This window comes from Onychomys torridus, chromosome 9, assembly GCF_903995425.1.
Source record: "Onychomys torridus chromosome 9, mOncTor1.1, whole genome shotgun sequence".
Classification (NCBI taxonomy): Eukaryota; Metazoa; Chordata; class Mammalia; order Rodentia; family Cricetidae; genus Onychomys; species Onychomys torridus.
This window is the reverse complement of record NC_050451.1, coordinates 33486902-33507561: the sequence shown is the minus strand read 5'-3', so window position 1 is coordinate 33507561 and position 20660 is coordinate 33486902. Positions and strand designations below refer to the sequence as shown.

General features: G+C 42.7%; 1 protein-coding gene across 6 annotated transcripts in view; it reads left to right on the top strand.

The window, feature by feature from the left end:
- The window catches only part of Kat6b (lysine acetyltransferase 6B), a 180341-nt gene that overhangs the window by 101598 nt on the left and 58083 nt on the right, over positions 1-20660 (top strand). For all 6 annotated transcript variants that reach the window (XM_036199059.1, XM_036199057.1, XM_036199060.1 and 3 more), the window contains exon 3: positions 14673-14781. In XM_036199059.1, coding sequence (XP_036054952.1) covers positions 14673-14781 — 109 coding nt within the window. The remainder of the gene's footprint in view (positions 1-14672; positions 14782-20660) is intronic.

Sequence of the window (20660 nt, the reverse complement as noted above, 5' to 3'; positions counted from 1 at the left end):
GAGCCACCATGTGCTTGCTGGGAATTGAACTCAGGACCTCTGGAAGAGCAGTCGGCACTCTTAACCTGGGAGCCATCTCTCCAGCCCCCCCAGAACAATTTTACTAGACTTCTTTTTCTTAGAAATTGATAAGCCTTTAATCCCAGCACTTGGGAGGCAGAGGCAGGAGGATCTCTGTGAGTTTGAGGCCAGCCTGGTCTACAAAGTGAGTTCCAGGAAAGGTGCAAAGCTACACAGAGAAACCCTGTCTCAAAAAACAAAAACAACAACAACAAAGATACGCTCACACCATTCTATGAACCTTACCCTATATTCCACCAGATACACAAAAATAAATTAAAAATGGTTCTTATACTTTAAAAACCACTACCACAAACTGTTTTTCTTGCAAACTGGGTATAAAGTAAAAAAAAAATAAAAATAAAAATAAAAATTTGATCAGTGGTACTACTTCAAAAATTCAAATTCAATAAATTATTAAGAAAATATATTCTGTATGTTGTTATACTCTTCATATACATACAGTACACATGGGGAATAGGTATCCAGTAAAGAATTCTTACAGCAAGGCATACATACTGGGGAAATGATAGATGTTTTTGGTTTGGCTTCTCGGTTGGAAGCATTGGAAAACACTTGACCTTGGAATCTCCTGCTTCTGCCCTTTGAGAGTGCTGAAATTACTGGGGTGCATCACCACACCTGCATTTGTGCTTTGTACATGCAGGCCAGCAGTCTACCAACTGAGCTAGAGCCCCAGCTGGACAATCAGATTTTCTTTTGCTTAATTAATTTTGGTTTATAGATGCAATTATCCATTTCACACAAGGTATTTGTTTGTTTGTTTAACTACTTTTTGAGAGGGCTTCTCTGTGTAGCCCTGGCTGTCCTTTAGACCAGACTGTCCTCAAACTTGGAGATCAGCCTGCCTCTGCTTCCTAAGTACTGGAATTAAAGGTGTTTGCCCCCACCACCCAGTTTAAACTCATTTTTAAACATGAAACTATCTTTCCTTTTGTTATGGTGTTTTCAAATTCTGTGGTAATATCTCCTCCTACCATGTATTTTCTATCCCCCTCCTCAATTAGTCTAGTGAGGCATTTCTAGTGTTCTTAAACATTAATACAATACACATGCGTGCGTGAGTGTGTGTGCTGTGTGCGTGCGTGTTTGTTTATATATATCTCCTGTAACCTAGCAATTCCAGTCTGAGATTTGTAATCTGCAGAAATGAAAATGTATTTTCATAGGTACTTGTATAAAAACACACATGCCTGTAATCCCAACACTCAGCAGAGTGAAGCAAGAGGATTATGGCTTCTAGTTCAGCCTAAGCTACATAGTGACACCTTGTCTAGATAGTTTTTTAAAAAGATAATTTTAAGAAAGAATGTTCTTAACAGTTTTGGTTTAGCTGTAAACTAAAAACGAATGCCAATCACCTTTCGTGGGAACAAGTAGCTTATGTGGGCCTGACACTCTGCCTTTGCAACGAGGCAGATTCAGTAACCCTTTATTTACAGTAAATGCTATTCAGTAATGGAATAGTGACTGATAAAACAACAGACCATGAGAATCTCAAAAACATGGACCATGACAGGAACCCTAAACAGAGCAATTCACACTGCCAGGCTGTATTATACAAAATAAGTGCACAATAAAATTAATTTATTGTAATAGCAATGAAAAGTACTGGCCGCTAGGGGCTGGAGAGATGGCTCAGCAGTTAAGAAGAGGATTGGCTGCTTTTCCAGAGGATCTGGGTTCAATTCCCAGCACTCACATGGCTACTCACAACTGTCTGTAACTACAGGTCCACGGGGGTCTAACACCTTCACACTAATACACACAAAATAAATTTAAATAAATTATTAAAATAAAAGTAGTGGCTGCTATCAAAGAGGAATAGAAAAGCAGGGTGAGAAGCAGAACTTCTAGAAGTTTCTGAGTTCTGTATTTTGATGAGGGATGAGTTTTGAACCTTCATTGATGCAATCATTTCATTATATGTAAAATGCACCTTTGTGTGTCTGTATACGTACAACAGTAAGAATGTCCTGAATGCCACTTAAACCTGTACATTTAGATGTGATTATGTGGCCTGGTGGGCATGTGGCCCTCCTGTAATCCATGGGGAGGCAGAGTGTACTAAGCATTGATTTAATGTATCAGAAATTTTACTTATTTTTTCTTCCTATTGTATTGTTTTAGTAGCCTTGTGTACACTTACAACTTCCAGGAAATTAGGCTTGAAAACCCCCTGACCTGATGGGGAAGCTTCTTCCGTGTTCTGTTTCTTCCTAGCCCTGCTGTAGCTTCATAGGGAGCATGAGGGCTTGTATGGCTCCCCTCCTCTGGCAGTGATGCTATGGTCCCAGAGTAATGCCTGGCCCAAAGCATTAATGCATCTGGAACTTCCACCACAAGAGAGACCTAGGGGATGGAGTTGCTGCAGACACAAGATTCGAGCTCTTGACATTTGGCTAGTAATTATCCAAGCAGCCCTCTTGCCTCCCTGCTTATGAATACTGTAATTGAAAGGGCAGGGGAAGTGAGGAAAACACACGCAAAGCAGGCAGGGGCTGGAAAATACTGTCCACGATAGCTTGTGTGCCCAGAGGACAACTTAGAATTAAGTGTGGTAATAGAATCACACTTTTCTGACTGCTTCTGTATAGTTCAGGTGCTCAGTAATAGTAGTAACACACCGAGTTGTGCATAGTGTCTCACTGACTTCGCAGATCTCTGAATGTGGAGTTCTGTTAATGATGGCTTTAGAGAAAAATGTCTAAAGCCAGGCGTGGTGACACATGCTTCTCAGTCCTAGTGCTTGGGAGTTCGAGGCCAGCCTGGTATACAGAAGGAGTTCCAGGATAGCCAGGGCTACACAGAGAAACCCTGTCCCAAAAGAAGAAAAAGGAAAGAAAGAAAAAAAGGAAGGAAGGAAAGAAGGAAGGAAGGGAAAGAGAAGAGAGGGGAGGGGATGGGAGGGAAGGAAAGGGGGAGAGGGAGGGAGGGAGGGAAAAAAGGGAAGAGAGGGGAGGGGAGGGGAGGGAGGGAGAAAGGAAGATGTCTAATGTGTGGCTTTTCTGGTCTGTTAGTGGCCCGCCTGCCTCACCTCTGTGTTTTGTTCCCAGCTTTGGATGTTACTTACTGGGTACAGCTGCATTGCCTGTGTCTCATAGCAGTTGGTGCACATTTCTCTTTGGTATGGAGATGTCTGCATTTAGCTCCCAGCGTTCCAAGGCAAGGTTGAGGGCCAGATCTAAAGTGGACATCTCAGGGCAGTTGAGAGCAAATGCAGACAGAACCTGTCCTTTTCTCTGCAGATAGGCAACTCCATCACATGCCTGTTTTTAATTTAGCTATTGCTGCTGTGCTCTAGTTTTACTTAGGAATCATTTTCAAAAGTTAGTGTCAGTGTTTACTTTGTGCATGCATGGGTGTGTGTGTGTGTGTGTGTGTGTGTGTGTGTGTGTGTGTGTGTGTTATGTGATGTGTGCAGGTACAGGTGCATGTGGGTGCCAGAGGATAACTTCAGCTGTCAACTTCCTTTGAAACAGTCTTTCATTGCTTTGGCGCTCAACAATTAGGCTAGATTGGCTGACCAGTACATTCCTAGGATCATCTCCATTTCCCCAGCCCTAGATTTCCAAGCAAAACCCACCATAACCCACTTCATTTTTATGTCGGTACTGGGTGTCACATTTGGGCACATAAGGTGCTTTACTGACCGACCCCCCCCCCCCCCAGCCCCTTGTGCCATCTTTAAGACAGGAGTTCTCTAGAACCCTCTCTTCTTGTTTTGTCTGTTTTTGTTTGTCTTGAGGTTGACTCTCACTCTGTAGCCCAGACCAGACTCAAACTCTTGGAGCTACTCCTAATGCTGAGATAGCAGGGGCACTCGCCAGTCCCCACCTCCTGACAGTTTTCTCAGCCTTAAAGAAATAGTGATTTTAAAGCCTGGACTTGGTTTTACCAATACTCTTTAAACACTGAAGCTGGTAATCACTTGAGAGGCTCAGTTTTGTTTTGTTTTGTTTTGTTTTTAAGAGCAAAAACTAAAGAATTGTGATACCTGAACGTAAGTTGATTTGAACATTCTATTTTTATAAATCTCAAGTTTATAGTGCTAATATAATATAATGTGGAGTTTATAGTTCTAATATTGTGACGTGATTGCCAACATGAACAGTTTGTAAATCCTCAGCAGTCTTCCTGTAACTGTATGTCGGATTTCCAGCTGTGTTGAATCAGACTTTGATCCCTCTTAGCAAGATAAATGCAATGTCTGCAGTTTCTAATGGCAGGGGTGGAAGAGAGCTGTTCAGATGCAATCTGAAAAGCCAAGGCCCTGTCCAGATAAGAAACTGAAGGCCCTGGGGAAACTAATTATTTCGTTGTCATTTTTTTCATGTGTCGGCTTCATCTAGCAGTGGAGGGTTTTGTTAAGCTCAGTGTGCAGGATTAGATTTGTTTTCTTCCAGTGGAATCACTCTCCTTAATCAGCATGCTTCTAAATGGTACACCTGCCTAATTAGAACAAGTTCTAGACTCCAGGATACAGTGTGAGCATTTCAATTAGCTCCACACAATTGGTAAGCGGGCTGATGTTCTGAGAGTGTCCCCTCGCTTCTCATTCCTTTGTGGCTGAGCTTTTATTGTTTCTTACTTCTGAAGCCTCCTTTGATCGTGGGCATTTATTTCCCTGTAGTATGTGGTCATTGATATGGGTTTGCTTTTAAATGAAAGAAAAGATAGTAATATTTTATGTACATATGCAGAAATACTTTAAATATTTGTTTTATTAGGCTTTTTTAAACTGTAACTTTTAAATACTGTTACCATTCATCACCGTGACAAGGAGCTAAAATACAACCATCACGTTCAGGATCTCCACACATTACCAACAATAAATCCTTGCGCTCAGAGTGATAAAGAAGCCCAATTCAAAGAGCTGGTGGAGATGCTACACTGCTCCCTCACAGAACCAATTACCCACCGAGGAGCATAATGAGCAGGAGAGGTGAGACAGTGGAGATCCATAGAGTGAGAGTAAAATTAAGATAAAATTGTTGCCCGTGTAACATCTTGTAGTAAGTGTATCTCCAATTACCTTCTGGAAAAAAATTACTTAGCATCTACTCAGGTCCAAACTCATGAATTGCAAGGAAAGATTTAAGACTTTAACAAATGGGTATATGAACACAGAAAATGGTGCTGAGCATGTTGTCAACAGAGTTCTGTACTGCCCAGAAGGATTTGAAGTAGACCTCGCTGCTTTGGTGGGTGCTGGGCTCCAAATCTGCTTGCTGAGCGGTGGCTGTACTAACCACAGTTACTGACCCATGGCAGCGTGATAAGCCCAGAAGAAAGAAGATGCTTTAGATCATCGCAGGAAGTCCTGACTTTTAGACTTTATGTGTTCCCAAAGACCACGTTAAGCTGATTGCTGTGAAGGAAAATCCCGAGTGTGCATGATCTGTGTCCTAATTAGGACCAGGCTTGATCCATTATAGCAGGCATCAGTTGAGTAAGTGGCTAAGTGGCAAGAAATGAAGTTTAGCTCTTTATTAGATAAATGTCACATTGAGTGCTGGAGCAGCAGCAAAGGATGTTAGTGAGTTACTCTAGACAGCAAGAGCATTTCCAACCTGTGTTGTCACTGTACTGTCTACTACAAAGTTCTGGACAGTAACACTCCTCGGTCATAAAGTACCAATGTATACAAAGTTCTTTCTTTTAAAACAGGTTGAAGCGTTCATGCTGGGGTCGCCTTTAGTTCTGGTACTTGGGAGGCAGAGGCTGTCCTATCTCTGAGTTCTAGGCCAGCCAGGGCTACCCAAAGTAACCCTGGATGGACGGGTGGATGGGTGGCTGGCTGGCTGGCAGGCAGATAGGCAGATAAGTAGATAGGTCGATATGATCCCAGCTCTCAGAGGTAAAAGGATCGGGAATTCAAGGCCAGTCTCAACTGCGTAGGGAGATCGGCACCGACCTATTATGAGCCTCCAAACCAAGAGAAGATGAGAGGATCACACTCTCCTAGTGTGCTGCTCACTGGTCCTTCCAGCTTGCTCAGCTTTTCTTTTCAAAACTGAGAAGGTGGGTAGAGGGATGGTTCACCACTGCCGTCAGCAGTGGTTTCATGATGCATGTGTATTAGATATTTATTTTATAATTTCATGCATGTATACAATGTGTTTGATCATATTCAACCTAGGTTCCCCCTTCCCACTCTCTCTGGTTCTCCATAATACCACCTCGCCTTAGTGTCCAGATTGATATTATATAAAATGGTGGTGGATATTTCTGGATAAGCCCTAAAAGTTAATATTTATGATAGCTATCCTCTGGGTGGTTTTACAACCTTTGGTCATGTCTTGTCAGATTATGCCCAGTGAAGTATATGGCAAACATAACTATTATGTGTCAGAGTAGGATGATAAATAAATAGCCTTCAAGAAATGATGAACTCACCTCACCGTTGATGGTTGCCTTACTTGACGTGTTTTTAGTCATTAAGATATATGGAGATATAGATGTATGAAAATAAGCGGTAGTGATCAGTATTTTGAGACCTGTTGAATTAAAGGAGACCAGCTCATGGATTTGTTCATTCATTACTTCACCAAAGTATATTCTGTGGCTGGAGCTTCATCAGTGAGTGTCATTCCTCTCATGAGTAATAGAAGCAAAATAAATCAGTCTGATCATCTGTCACTGCATAGAGACCAGTGCTCAGAAGCAAAGCAATCAAGGTGTGGACAGTTCTAGACCAGACCAGTGAATCATTTTAGAGATGATGGGATACCCAAACCAAGCTCCAAATGATACATAGGTCAACATGTCAGGGAGGGCTTGGAATTGTCTGGCCAGAATCCTTGTGTAATAATTTCCATGTGACTGGTGGGGGGAGGGGGATGGGGTCATTTAACTTTCCTGAGAAACAGCCTGGGAGCCCCAGGCCTGCTGGGTTAGTACCAGCAGTATCAGCACAGTCTGAGCAAAGAACGTGGTTAAAAGTACCGAGGAAGAGTCTGATGAAAGATTTCAAGAACCAGTTGAATCATCTGGGCTTAAGTGTAGACATTTTCTACAATTTATTAATTGTTCTTAACACAGTGGTCATGAATTTATATTCATGCTTGGTTTAAGTGGGGTTTTTTTTTTGTTGTTGTTCATGTTTTGGTTTGGTTTGGTTTTTCATTTAGGATTTTGAATTTGTTTCTCTATTCCTTGTTTTCTTCAGCTGACGTTTATTCTTTTCCTTTATTAAATTGCTAAAACCCTCTGCTTTTGGTCGCCGTGCTCTCTGCCATGTGCTTGTGGCTGCTGCTCAGGTGGTTCTTTTCAAAGAAATCCTGGGGATGGAGAGATGGCTCAGAGGTTAAGAGAACCGACTGCTCTTCCAGAGGTCCTGAGTTCAGTTCCCAGCACCCACATGGCAGCTCACAACCATCTGTAATAAGATCTGGTGCCTTCTTCTGTATACATAATAAATAAATAAATCTTTTTAAAAAATCCTGTAAAATTAATATTCATCACAGGGACTGAGAGAATCAGTGTCTTTCATAGTATAATTTAAAATTCCATAACAACTTATTTGTGCTAACATTGTTAAGGACTTGAAGGAACATGTCTCAATCATTTCCCTCATACAAGTCTGAAGGACTGCTCCATTTGTGAAACTGGGCTCACCGAGATTGTGTTCTAGTGGTTTCAAGGACATCAGAGAGGGCTCAGATCCGTAGGGTATAGAAGGCGTGCCCCCGTCACATATCCCTGTTTGTGTACATAGGCTAAAGAAGTAGCTTGTAACACCCTTCCTCACCTCTGCATGTGCGTGCACGTGCATATGCACACGTGCACACACACTCTTGTTTTTTCATTGTCAGGAAGAGGATGGAAGCCTGGATACCTCTGGCTCTGCCCTGTGTATAAATTTGCATTTATTTTTGTCTGATACCTAAGACTAACAAGAGTAACAAACACGTTGTTTCCGTCAGGGCAGGAAAAGTCATCCTGACTGAAGAGAAAGCTCCTCACATGCACTTGCATGTACTGAAAGAATGCTCCCTCAGAAAAAGAGCTCTTGTTTTTAGATCAGAAAATCTAAAGACTCAAATGCCTTGGATATGATATTCTCAATAAAATATTAGAACAGAGAAAGGCCATAACAGTTATCCGTAGAGCCATGGAGACACTGGATCTGGAAAGAACCGTGAGGAGTCCTAGATGCCCAGCTTGAGTGTGATGATTCTGTTCATTATTATGTCCTGACATTATGTCATTACAGGCAGCTCTTGTCCCTCAAAAGTCAGTACTTCCATGGAATCTATATGACCTCATTTGTATGAGGTACTGAGAACATGCAGCTGTCTAGGAATAGAAAGGAAATGTTAATTCCCAGGGCCCAGGAGAGAGCAACAGGGAGTTAGTGTTTACTGGGTGTGTAGTATCGTACAAGTGGGTGGTAATGATGTGTCCATGAGATTATGACTGTTGCCCCTGAAGGCACCTTTAAAGTTTGTTAAACTGGTAAATTTTATCTTACATGCATGGTTGTGTATATATTTATCGTTGTGTGTATATGTGCATGTGCATGCAGTGAGCATATGCCACAGACTTCATGTGGAAGTCAGGACAGCCTTAGATGTGAGTCATTAGCTTCCTGTGTGCGTGTGCGTGCGTGCGTGCGTGTATGTGTGTGTGTGTACAATTAATTGCTGGGATGTGTGTACGGAGGTTAGAGAACAACTTGTGGGAGTTGTTGTTAGTTCTGTCTACCATGTGGCTTGCTGGGATTGAACTCAGCTTGTCAAGCCTGGCATAGAGTACTGAGCCATTTTACTGACCATACAGGCTATGTTAGCTGTGTTTGTCAGGCCAGCTGGTCCATGAACTTACTTCCAGGAACTCTCCTGTTCCCAGCTTCAGACCGACAGGTAGCATCTTGGTTTACATGGGTTCTGGGGATTTAGGCTGAGGCCCTCACACTTGCACAGCAAGCAGCTTTCCCAGTGAGCTGTCTCACCGGCCCATGTGCTCCCTGTTCACCTTACTTTTCCAGAGCGTTCGTGACAGGCAGCAGTGGTAGTAGGTCTTCCTGATAGACAGCACTTTTCTCTTGGTCTGCCCTTCCTATGCTGGAGCCACGAAGAGGAACTCTAACCCTTCCACCTGCATGCAATTACCCAGCTTGCCACCTCCCAATGTTTAAGCATAAACAGCCTCGGTTCCTTTATAATCTTTATTTGCTTATGAAACGGGTTCTCTCTGTGTAGCCCTGGCTGTCGTAGAACAGGCTGGCCTCGAACTCAGAGATTTGACTGCCTCTGCCTCCCGAGTGCTGGGATTAAAGTCATGCATTCCCATGCCCAGCTTATTTATAATTTTTTTTTCTTTTTACACTTAAAATCATGATCAAGAGAAAAACCTCAAGGTCAGACATAGTGGCACATACCTGCAGCTATAACACTCAGGAGGCTGAGGCAGGAGGGTAGTGAGTTCGGTGCCAGTCTGAGCTGCATAGTTTAAGGACAGTCTAACATAGGTGGAGTGTACACATTACAGTTACCTGCTTTTCCTTTTAGTATCCTGAGCTCTACCTCTTGCTCACCTGTTCCCTCTGCCTCCCCTTTTAATTGAATTTTGAAGAAAGTGGGTCATTTGTCCACTGTGAACATGATGCTAACATCTCCTTTCCCTGTATGTTCACCTGTTGTCTGTATTTCCCGTGAATTGGTGATTGGATAGAGGACGGACTCCATGTGTGCTTACAATCCAGCTGATAATAATTTGTCCTGGACTTCTTTTGAGAGCAGAGGAGTGCCCCTCCACCCCCGCCCCCATACTTTTATTTGAAAAGTTGGAAATGGCAGAAATTGGAAGGAGTGATATGGAATGCCTGCATGCCTTTGATTTCGATGGCTGCCTGTGGGCACACTGCTGTATAACCACCATAGCATATTTAGGTGTGGTAGTGTTTTCAGGATCATTTGAGAGTTACAGATATACCACAACGCTTCTTTTTTATTATTATTAGTTGAAGTAATTGGTTTATTTTACATCCAGAACACTGTTTCCCCTCTCTCTTCTCCCTTCTCTCACCCCCAGATCCACTCCTCTGTTTTCAACAAAGCATGGCTTTATATCAAATTAATATTTAATATCAAATTAAGCTAAGGCTAAGCGCCTTACTGGTGTAAGCCTGGGCAAGGCAATCCAGCTTGAGGAATAGGTTCCTGGAAGCCAGCTAAAGTGTTAGGGACAGACCCTGCTTCACCACTAGGAGTCCCACAAGATCAAGCTACACAACTGTCACACACATGTAGAGGGCCTCTACACATATGTAGAGCCCCTAGCTGTCAGTCCAGAGTCTCTGAGCTCCTCTGAGCCCAGGTTAGTTGTTTCTGTGGGTTCCCTTGTGATGACTTTCACCAGGAGGAAGACTCTACAATCCTTCCTCCCTTCCCTCTCTTACCCAGGATTCCCTGAGCTCAGCTCAGAGCTTGGCTGTGGGTCTCTGCATCTGTTTCCATCAGTCACTGGATCTTCAGCTCTCTGATGACAATTGGGATAGTCACCAATCTGATTACAGGAGATGGCCAATTCAGTCTACCTATTATGAAAGAGACATCTTGATTGGAGGCAGGCATTTTGGGGTCAGGTAGAAACCTGGTATAAGGGAAATTTTCACTCATCTACAATGATGACTCCAGCTAAGATACCATAACTCTTATAAGTATTTGCTCACATCTCTCGAGAACTGTCATTGTTGGCCATGGCCCAACATGATCATATGTCCACTTAAGAAATTCATATGTAGCTTACATAGTACCTGATAATTAGTACATATTCCTCCAATTATACCAGTAAAATAACTTATGGTGACTCACGAATTCAAGGTGTTGGATAAATGATGGCTCATAGTTAAGAGCACTTGTAGAGGGCTCAGGTTTGGTACCCAGCAGTCATGTGATGGCTCACAACCATCCGTAACTATGGTTACAGGGGACCCAGCACCCTCTTCCAGCTTCTGAAAACACTAGGCACACACATGTCACACCTACATACATGTAGGCAAGCACTCATCCACATAAATAAATCTTTTTAAATCAACAATATAACCAAAGGTCATAGTTGTATTTAATTTCCATGAGCTTTCTATCTCACATGACTGCCATTCTTTGAAGAGTCCAGGAAAGTTGTTTTATAAAGATTGTCTCTCTTCCATAGGTTCACCAAGAGTGAGATGGGCAGTGCTCTGCACTTTATCGAAACACTTGGAGGCACGTGGTGCTAGCCCCATATTTGTTAAAGAACCGTCTGCAGGTTTCCCTTCATACCTGTCACAATGTGATTAGTAACAATATAGCATTATAGTGGCATCTTTTTAAGTACTTTTAAAACATGCTGTTGGTGCTGAAAGAGATGATGAACACCTTAAAAAATGTGTTGTTCCTGGTGGGAAGATAATTTTTCGGCCTCTGTTTTTCTGAGAGAAGAGAAGAGTGGAGGGAGGTAGTGATGTTAAGAAATGGGCCCTGGGACACAACACGGACTTGTGTATCAATCCAGATCTCCACTTGTACCTATGCAAGTTTAGAGAAGCTCCCAACCCCTGAGGCCCTCCATTTCCTCCTTACAGTGGGGATAGTGCCATATATCTTGCCTGGTCACGGTGAGTGAGTGAGTGAGGTAGCTGTGGGTGGGCGTACTCTGGCTTCCCCACTGCCTCGGAGCCATTCCATTACTCGGCCAGGGCTAAAGCAGGCTGGAGAGGTACCCACAGAGCAGTCGGCACCTTTTTATCCTCACGTCTCCCCCGTGTGGTCCTCAGGTTCCTAATTAGTCTAGCCTTACCAGACACTATGAGAAAAACGTGACCAACAAGCTGGATGCCTTTATGAGATTTCTTTTCCTTTCTTTCTTTTTTCCCCCCCCGAGACAGAGTTTCTCTATGTAACAGGCCTGGCTGTCCTGGAACTCGCTTTGTAGACCAGGCTAGCCTGGAACTCACAGAGATTCACCTGCCTCTGCATCCCGAGTGCTGGAATGAAAGGTGTGTGCTACCACTGCCCGGCTTTTCTTTTGCTCTTTAATTTCAGATATTTATTTCATTTATTACTGTATTGTGTGTGCATGCATGCTTGAGGTTGGAAGAGAACAATTCTTGAATTAGTTTCCCCCTCGTATCTATTAATGTGGGCTTCCAGTATTGACCTCAGACTGTCAGGCTTCATTTTACCCACCAAGATGGCTTTGTTGCTCTCCCATCCCCTCGTGGGATGTCAAAGAAAGGAATTCAGAGTTGTCAAATAAGGTTGGGTGTTTTGGTTTTATTTTTCTTTTGAGGGGAGTGGTAAGAGTATTTCACTATGTGGTTCAGGCTGGCCCTCAGACTCAGACTAGCCTTGAAATCATTTCAGTCCTGCTTCTGATTCCAGAGTCCTAGGGTTCCAGGTGTACAACACCACAATCAACTTGGGCTCCTGATTTCAAACTTCTTCAACACCATTTGTCTTTAGTAGATCTGTATGGAATCAAATTGCTATTTACCTAGACTTTTTGACTGCAATCCATTTCACTTTAAGGGCTTTTTTTTTTTTTTTTAAGTTTATATATGTAGTCTGAGAATAGTGAATAAAAATAATTCTGTGACCCATTTACAAGCATTACTGTAAAAGTTTCATTTCATACAAGTGACAATTTTTTAAAGTTAATTAGACTCGGCTACACTGAGGTTAGCAAAAAATGTTTTGAGTTATCAATAATTCAACAGGGCAGACATTTCTGTATAATGTGGTGGTTTTATAGAGTATTGTGAGATAGTTATCCTTAAAATAAATGGTTGTGAGCATACATCAGCATGGCAGGGTTCATTTGGATGTGGCGGGAAGTGATGGCATCTCTGCTTCTGTTATTGGGCAGGGTGCGGGACATCAGTCTTTCTGGCCATGAACTACTAGCAACCTTTGTCCTTTGTGTTACCTTTAGTTAAAAACGAAAAATGAGCATGAATGCTGGCTGGTAGCTATGTCTCCCTTTCAGCTAAAAATTCACCTGGGAAAGAAAAATGGAGCTGCAGATTTGGATTTATTGCATTGCATGAATGATATGTGACATTCTGTAAATTATTTATCACTGCAAGGGAGGCGGCAGTGGCTTGAACATTGTTCTGTCAAATGAAAGCAAGAATCCCATTAGTACAAAGACTGTGCTTTAGCCAGAATCTATCAGGGGAATGTTGTCACTTTAAAACCGGATTGTTCTTTTAATTGCTATTTAAGGGAACAAAAGTGTTCCCCAGGTACTGCAGCTGAGCAGTTGCAAGTAATAACTATGGATCCATAATTATGCAGTGCTGATTATCTGGCATTTCAAAAACTGTGGCTAGAGTCAGTGGCCAATTTGTTGTCGCTTGTCTTTTTTTCGTTTTCCTAGTACAGAATGTTTCACACTGTGCCTTTTTAACAGAGCTACAAAAATTCATTTGTAAAGCTACCTCCAGAAGTAAAGCATGTACATATTAATAGAACAAATTAAGCTGAAAATAAGGGCAGGATAATGAACACTCATATTGTAAGATGAGAGTCACAGTCATATTAAACAAGTTTGTGAATGCTTGGCCATAAGATGGGTTCTTGACTTTCATGGCATGTTGTTAGAGGGAACCAAGACATTTGTTGACTCATTATAACCATTCAAAATATTATCTTAAAGAAGTGGTTGATTTTTCTTTTTTGATTCACGAGACTCAGGATAAAGACTCCATAGTAACATTCAGAGAGCCAGCAGACAACTCGTGTGAAGGCTTGGAATGTGCAATATCATTTTAGTTTTTGTACAGTTTTGGCTGTTGAAGATAATGTAACCAGATCTGTAGGCATAGTCAACTTCATTCATACGGATGGAAATGCCGGCCCTGCTGGCAGTAGTGAACAGGAGACACAGAATGTATGTAGATTTACACACTGTTAAAAGCCATTGCCATAGAGAGTTCGAGGGTGCCAGGGGGTAGAGAAATGTTTTGTTGTTTCTTTTATAAAGTGTGAATGTCAGAGATTGAGCGTTTATCTCCTTTGTATGCCCTGCTTTTCCTTTGAAGCCCTTGGTGCCAGAGAGGCCTTGTTAATAGCCTTTAGATCTTCTCAAGTCCAACAGAATTTTAGTTCCTGCTTATTCTCTGTTCACGTGCCATCTAAAACATACATTTCATGTCTAGTGTTTAATAGATGAATAATTAGGACACTTGATAACATTTAGTTAAATAACCTCACTTAATTAACTGGATGATATCCATGATCTTTAATGCTGAGTAGATGAATCAGTTTATTATAGGCATACAGATTATGGGAACACTTGGGATTGCAGATGAGTCCTTAATGTTCATTCTGAAGGCTCTATGATATTTGAAGGTATTAGGCATCACTGATTTCATAAAAGTTACTTCTGGATCTAATAGCTATATTTAAATGTATTTAGATACTGCTTTGCTACCAAATAATTTATGATAATTTTTTATTAGAAAGTGCTGATTTGAATACTTAATTTATCGGGGTTGCCTTAAGAAATATTGTCAGAAGCTCTGAATTTTAGTAATTTGTTTTAAGTTTTAAAGGAGGGCTAACAATATATATATATATATTTTTTTTAATTCCTCACAGCCCCGTGCCGACCCCATTCCAATCTGTAGCTTCTGTCTGGGGACTAAGGAGTCCAATCGTGAGAAGAAACCCGAAGAGCTCCTGTCCTGTGCAGACTGTGGCAGCAGCGGTGAGTTTGGGGATGGTGTGCCTTCCCCAGTCGGTGACTCTGCTCTTACAGCTTCGTGTTCTTTATCTCTAGCAGACCACACAGTATTCTTCACTTGGATAAATCATTTGCTGATGGAATAGTCTTTAAGTGTAAGAATGTTATACAGGTCAAGGGTATATCAGTACCAACATGTTACGTTTACACAATACTGTTCAGTAATATTTGTAACCAAGTTCCAGTTTCAAACCTATATGGATAATTCAATGTGGAGACTTCAGTGTAATAAGTAAAATCATAGTAGAGACATTGAGATGTCTCTTCCTGTAGCCCAGGCTGGCCTCAAACTTGCTGTGCTTGCTGAGGTTACAGGGGTAGTATGTGCCACAACTGAGCTTTTAGAAATGTTGGAATCTGTGTTCCCTGGGCCACACTCCTAAATCCTGATCTCAGTCAGTCTCAGAACTCATCTTCCCAAGTCTGACCGTTATCAGCCTAGCTCACAGCAGAGAGTTAAGCTAAATAGAGTCACTTCTGTTTTCCAGAATCTGAAGTCTGTAGTGTTTCAGGCTATGACACCTACTGGTGAAATGCAGTATTTCAGCTCGGCTCTGTGAGACTGAATGGAAAGGTCAGGAACCATGAAATCCTAAGATGTGAGAGCTATTGGGGTTGTTTGGAACAAGGTAGATGAGGGTGCCTGGTGTGGGAAGGAGTGGGGGAACTGTGGAAGAACGTTGAGCAGCTGTGAACCAGTGACAGTGCCCCAAATGCTTCTTACCGTAGATTTTAATATTATGCCTCTGTTTTTATACTCAAAACTATAAAGGCAAACTGTGTTTATACTTTCAATTTTTAACTGGATAGTCTTTTTGATTCAGTACATAGAAGTCACCCAGGTTACATTCAAATACACACACTTTCCAACACATAAAATGGTAATACTAGGTCCCGTGTTCCTCCCCTCCCCCTGCACACTATTTTTTTTTTTAATTAATGTTTTTTTTTTGGGTCAACCTGAAGGCCTTATACATGCTAAGCAAACACTACTACTGAGTTACACCCCCAGTCCAGGGTTTTAAAAAGTTAATCTTTCTGCACTGGTCTCTTGTTTTTCTCCTAGGTACTGAAACATTTTTTCCCTTCAAAAATTTTATTTTAAAATTTATGACTAACAGCTGGAGTTTTATTTCCACACTAAAGCAGTTACCTAAGATCCTAGGTTCAATCCCTCGCACCAGAAGCAAAACCAGCCCTGTAGAACCTGTAGCACACTTTCATGCAGAGCCAGCCCCCAGCCCAGACCCTTTCCTTCCAACCAGTCACCTAGTCAGTCCATGCGGTGCTGCCCTCACTGGAAATGATGGCATTTACTCTAGACTTAAAAGGAACTAAACAACCAAGTGCATAGTCCACACGAGCTGTAGTAAGAGTACCATAAACGAGCCACCCATTGTTATGCTTCCCAGCACTTCATGTTGTCATTCTTTTTGTTTGTTTGTTTTTCCAAGACAGGGTTTCTCTGTGCAGTTTTTGTGCCTGGCCTGGAACTCACTTGGTAGCCCAGGCTGGCCTCGAACTCACAGAGATCCACCTGGCTCTGCCTCCCGAGTGCTGGGATTACAGGCGAGCGCCACCACCACCCAGCTCTGTTGTCATTCTTGATTGCTATAAATACTTTAAAATGTTATCACCACTTTGGACAGCTGCTTGACGGTTGGATAGAGGAAATATTCCATACTGAGGAATGTTAGTGTTTGAAATGATTCTTATTCATAATGCAGAGATTTAACTTGATAGGCCAATTGTGGTTCGGCAGACATTTCAGTCCCTACCTGAAAAATGTATTCTTACAGCCTTTTTTGATGGGCTTTATAGATTCACTAACATTCTCTAACTTGGCCGTGGAGTCATGGAAGAGCCCACAAACATTATCTGTGTGTTCTGCTTAATTCATGTCAACCTTATGATCTCCCCGCTGTGCTGGCAAGGGAGTGCCCCACTCATCAGTTCTGACCTTACCTAGCTTTTTGGTCTCCTCATTGGCTCATTTCAGATGAATTATTGTTTGTCCCTGCCTGATCAGGTTCATGGTATCCACCTATCTGGTGTTTAGCTGTGGAGTTTAAGCTGTACTTTAAAAAATGTTCTTTATTGTTTCATTTTCCTTAGTATCTCTTTATCTGGGCACCTAGACAGATGGTGGAGGTATTGAAATGTGGGAAGAGAAGCTCTCTTTGTGTGTTCCTTGCTGCTAGTGACACGCTCAGTCCTGCTGAGTTGCTAAGGAATCCAGGATTTTTTATCAAAACTTCAAGGCTTTCCTCACAAGGTATCAATCTCAGACTTTCTGATAGAATCAGCTTCCCCTGGTTTTCCCAGATTGAAGACCTGCCAGAAGGAGGTCTGACCCGCCTCTGCACTGAAATCGCTGAAATGTCTTGTTCTCTGAAGCTTCTTCCTTTCCCATTCATACTTCCTTGGGTCAGGCTAGGGCTGTTTGGTGCACTGGTTCCTTTTCTGTCCTCAAAGGTACCCTTTGTTTTTCTAACAAGTGCAGAATGGGTTGAGGGTTTCTGCCCCAGGATCATGTCTACTTCTGTCCCTGGCAGAAATCTAAGCCCTAGGGGCATAGTTTCTGTCTGTAGAGCACAGACGATGCCCGAAGGAGCCTCTCCAGACTCGAAAGTGGAGCACTTCTGTGAGTGTATCCGTTTGGATTCAACTACTTCAGTGACTGGGAGAAGATCCCTGTTGTGAATACTGTGTAGACATGTACTCTGGTCAATTAGGCAAGTAACCTATGTTCTTTTTTTTTCTCTCTCTCTTAAAATTGAAGCATCAGGATAAAATGTGCCTAATTTTAGGGGTTACTGGGGTCCTTGTGGTTTTAAGCTATGTCTTGACACCTGGTTATTTATGATGAAAACAGAAGATGATGGACCTCATCCTAGTGGGAGCTATGTATAGTCCAGTCCTGCAGCTCCAGTGGGCTAAAACACATGATCCTCCAGTTGACCTTGTAGAGATGGCTGCCTTCTCATACTCAAAAGGACCTATTGGTTCCAGGATGGAGTTGGGACTGTTTATAAGGATCAAAGGGATTCTGAACGTAAGATATTTATGTTAAAAAAGAAAAATGTCTATGAGCAGTATAAAACCAGAAAAAGGAAGTCCAGATGCAGCCATAAGGAAGATGATTGTTCAATGTGTTTCCCATATGTGCCCAATGTTCTTAGTCACCTCTCTCTGCAGCCCCGTTTGTGTGAGGATGACTGCCCTGTGCTGAGCTTTCATAGACATGACTGTAACTGGTTCCTTCTGCTTCCACCCTGAAGTCAGCTCATTGGCCTTTTCTCCATTTCTAAGATGACTGAATTACAAATGGCCAGAACTGTTCCTCCCCTGCTAGAAGTCCTTTAAAAAAGTGTTCAAGTTCATATGTAGTAAAAATGAAGTGAGGTGCCCCAAATGTGGTGTCCCCAGCCCTGGGCCCTGTCTCTCTTTCCCTGCTGGCTATATGAAGAATAATAGGGCTGCCATGAGGGCAGTCAGTGGTCACATGAAGATGGCCGAGTGGGACACACGTCAGGATTCTCCTACCCACTCAGGAATTTGGGAACTGTGAGGCAGTCCTCAGGTCTGAAGAAATGCTGAGGCTGGGGAGTGATTTTACTTGACTTTCATGGATCAGCCTACTTTGAAATTAACACTGTTATATTCTCCTTGCCTCATTAAGGCCAAATTATCTTTAATTAGCTTCACATAAGTATTAGATATTATACCAAATGAAATTTTGTGTCTGCTGCTCAGATTGCCGGGTGGTTAAATCTTACTTACAGATGAGTTGTGTGCATGTGTGTTTTCAAATTAGCAAATCTAAGATAAGTGTACAGTTCAAAATTACAGCATCGTACTAAGTGGGAGCTCGTTGAAACAGGAGGCAGTAGAGAGGCTGCTGTGGTGCAGCTGGGAGAGAGGGAGAACCCCTCCGCAGAACAGGAGTGAGAGCTGTGGGTAGAGTATCAGCCCACGATCTGGAGCTCTGGCGCCCACCCTGAGTTCTTCTGTACCCCGGTGTCAATCCTGAAAGATGTGGTGCTGTGGGAGCTGGTGGGTGCAGTCTTTGGCTCTCTGGGCTTCTCTCTCTTTTTTTTTTCAAAGCACTGGTATCTTAGGGTTGTTCTGTGTAAATGCCTCAGGGAGCAGTTTGTTAGTCATCTGGTTTCACACTGACTAGACATAGATTGGATCATTGGGTTGGAAAGGAGAGTCTTGACTAGAAGGAATTCCAAGAGGAATATATAGAAAGAAGAGGAATGAGAGCTTCACCTCAAAGGAAGAGTAAATAGGAAGAAGAGGAGTAGGAAGAAAGGGAGCCTTACTCTCCAGAAATCACTGTCGCAGTGAGCCATCCCCAGTGAGAGGCAAGAAGCAGAAATCTTGCTTGTTGGGTACGTGCTATTAGAGTTTTCTTTACTGTCACCAAACAAACTGAATAAGAAATTGACGGGTCAGAAGTTGATTGGGGATCATAGTTTGGGGGTTGTAGTCTATAGTCAGCTGGCTTCATTGCTTTGGACCTCAGGTGAGGCTGGGCATCACAACATCAGAAGCCTGAATCCCTGCTGATGCTGTCAAGAACACACACACACAGTGCGCCCCCTGGGTAATCCAAGAAGTCACTGTGAGAAAAGAGAAGGGGCTCCTTCCCAAGGGTGGGAGCAGAAGAAGACGGGGTCAGAGGAGGCCAGGCTGGAAGACAGTGGCATGCACAGAGGTAGAGAAGAGCTCCATGTACTTGGGAGAGAAGACCTGATGAGTGTTAGTGCAGAGTACAAAGGACACGGGGTGAGTTAACAGAGGTCCAGTTCGGAAGGGCTTTGTGGCCTATGTGAAAGAATTTACATTTTTCCTAAGACTCTTTGGTGGACAGAGGAAAAATTCTGTGATCAGATTTAGAAGCTACACAGGTCACTTGGGCTGCATTGGAATAATTGATGCAAAGTTTCATCAAGATGAGCTCTAGGGTATTATAGCAGCAATTCGGTGTGTCTGATGGAGAAGTGTAGATCTGTTTAGTATGCAGGATTTTGGTTAGGACATAGAATCAAAGTGGTTTTGGTGATCCTTTGATGTGTAAGAACAGGACAGTGGAGGTTTTCTTTTTTAGGAACTGACTGTGTGCCCATACGTAGCATGCCCATTGCTTCAAGAGCAGGAAAGTTTTGGGCTTTTTGTTTGTTTGTTTGGTTGGTTTTTTTTTGTTGTTGTTGTTGTTTGTTTGTTTCTTTTTGCAGAGCTGAGGACCGAACCCAGGGCCTTGCGCTTGCTAAGCAAGTACTCTACCACTGAGCTAAATCCCCAACCCCTGGTTTTGGTTGGTTGGTTTGTTTTAGTTTTTCGAGACAGGGTTTCTCTGTGTAGCTTTGGAGCCTGTCCTGGAACTCACTTGGTAGCCCAGGCTGGCCTCCCGAGTGCTGGGATTAAAGGCATGTGCCACCACCGCCCAGCTGACCTTTGGTTTTTTAAGTCAGGTTTTGCCCTGTAGCCCAGGCTGGTCTTGAACTTTCAGTTCACCTGTCTCTGCTTCTGGCATACATTAATGCTTGTCTTTCTGCTATATAACATGACCTTTCCGGTAGGACTCACTTCCACCTTCTCTCTGTTTCTAATGCTTGTTAGATGTCAGTTGAAGGAAGGGCGTGCACACAGGCTGATTGCTGAGTAACTGCTCTGAGGGGCCTTTTCCTTCCTCTCTTCTCCCCTCCTTCTCTCCCACCTCATTGAATCCAGAGCCCCATGCATGCTAGGTAGTGCTCTGTTATGGTGCTACCCCCCAGCCATGTTTGTATGTAAGTGTGTATTTATTTCTCTGTTGCTGCTATAACAGATTGCCA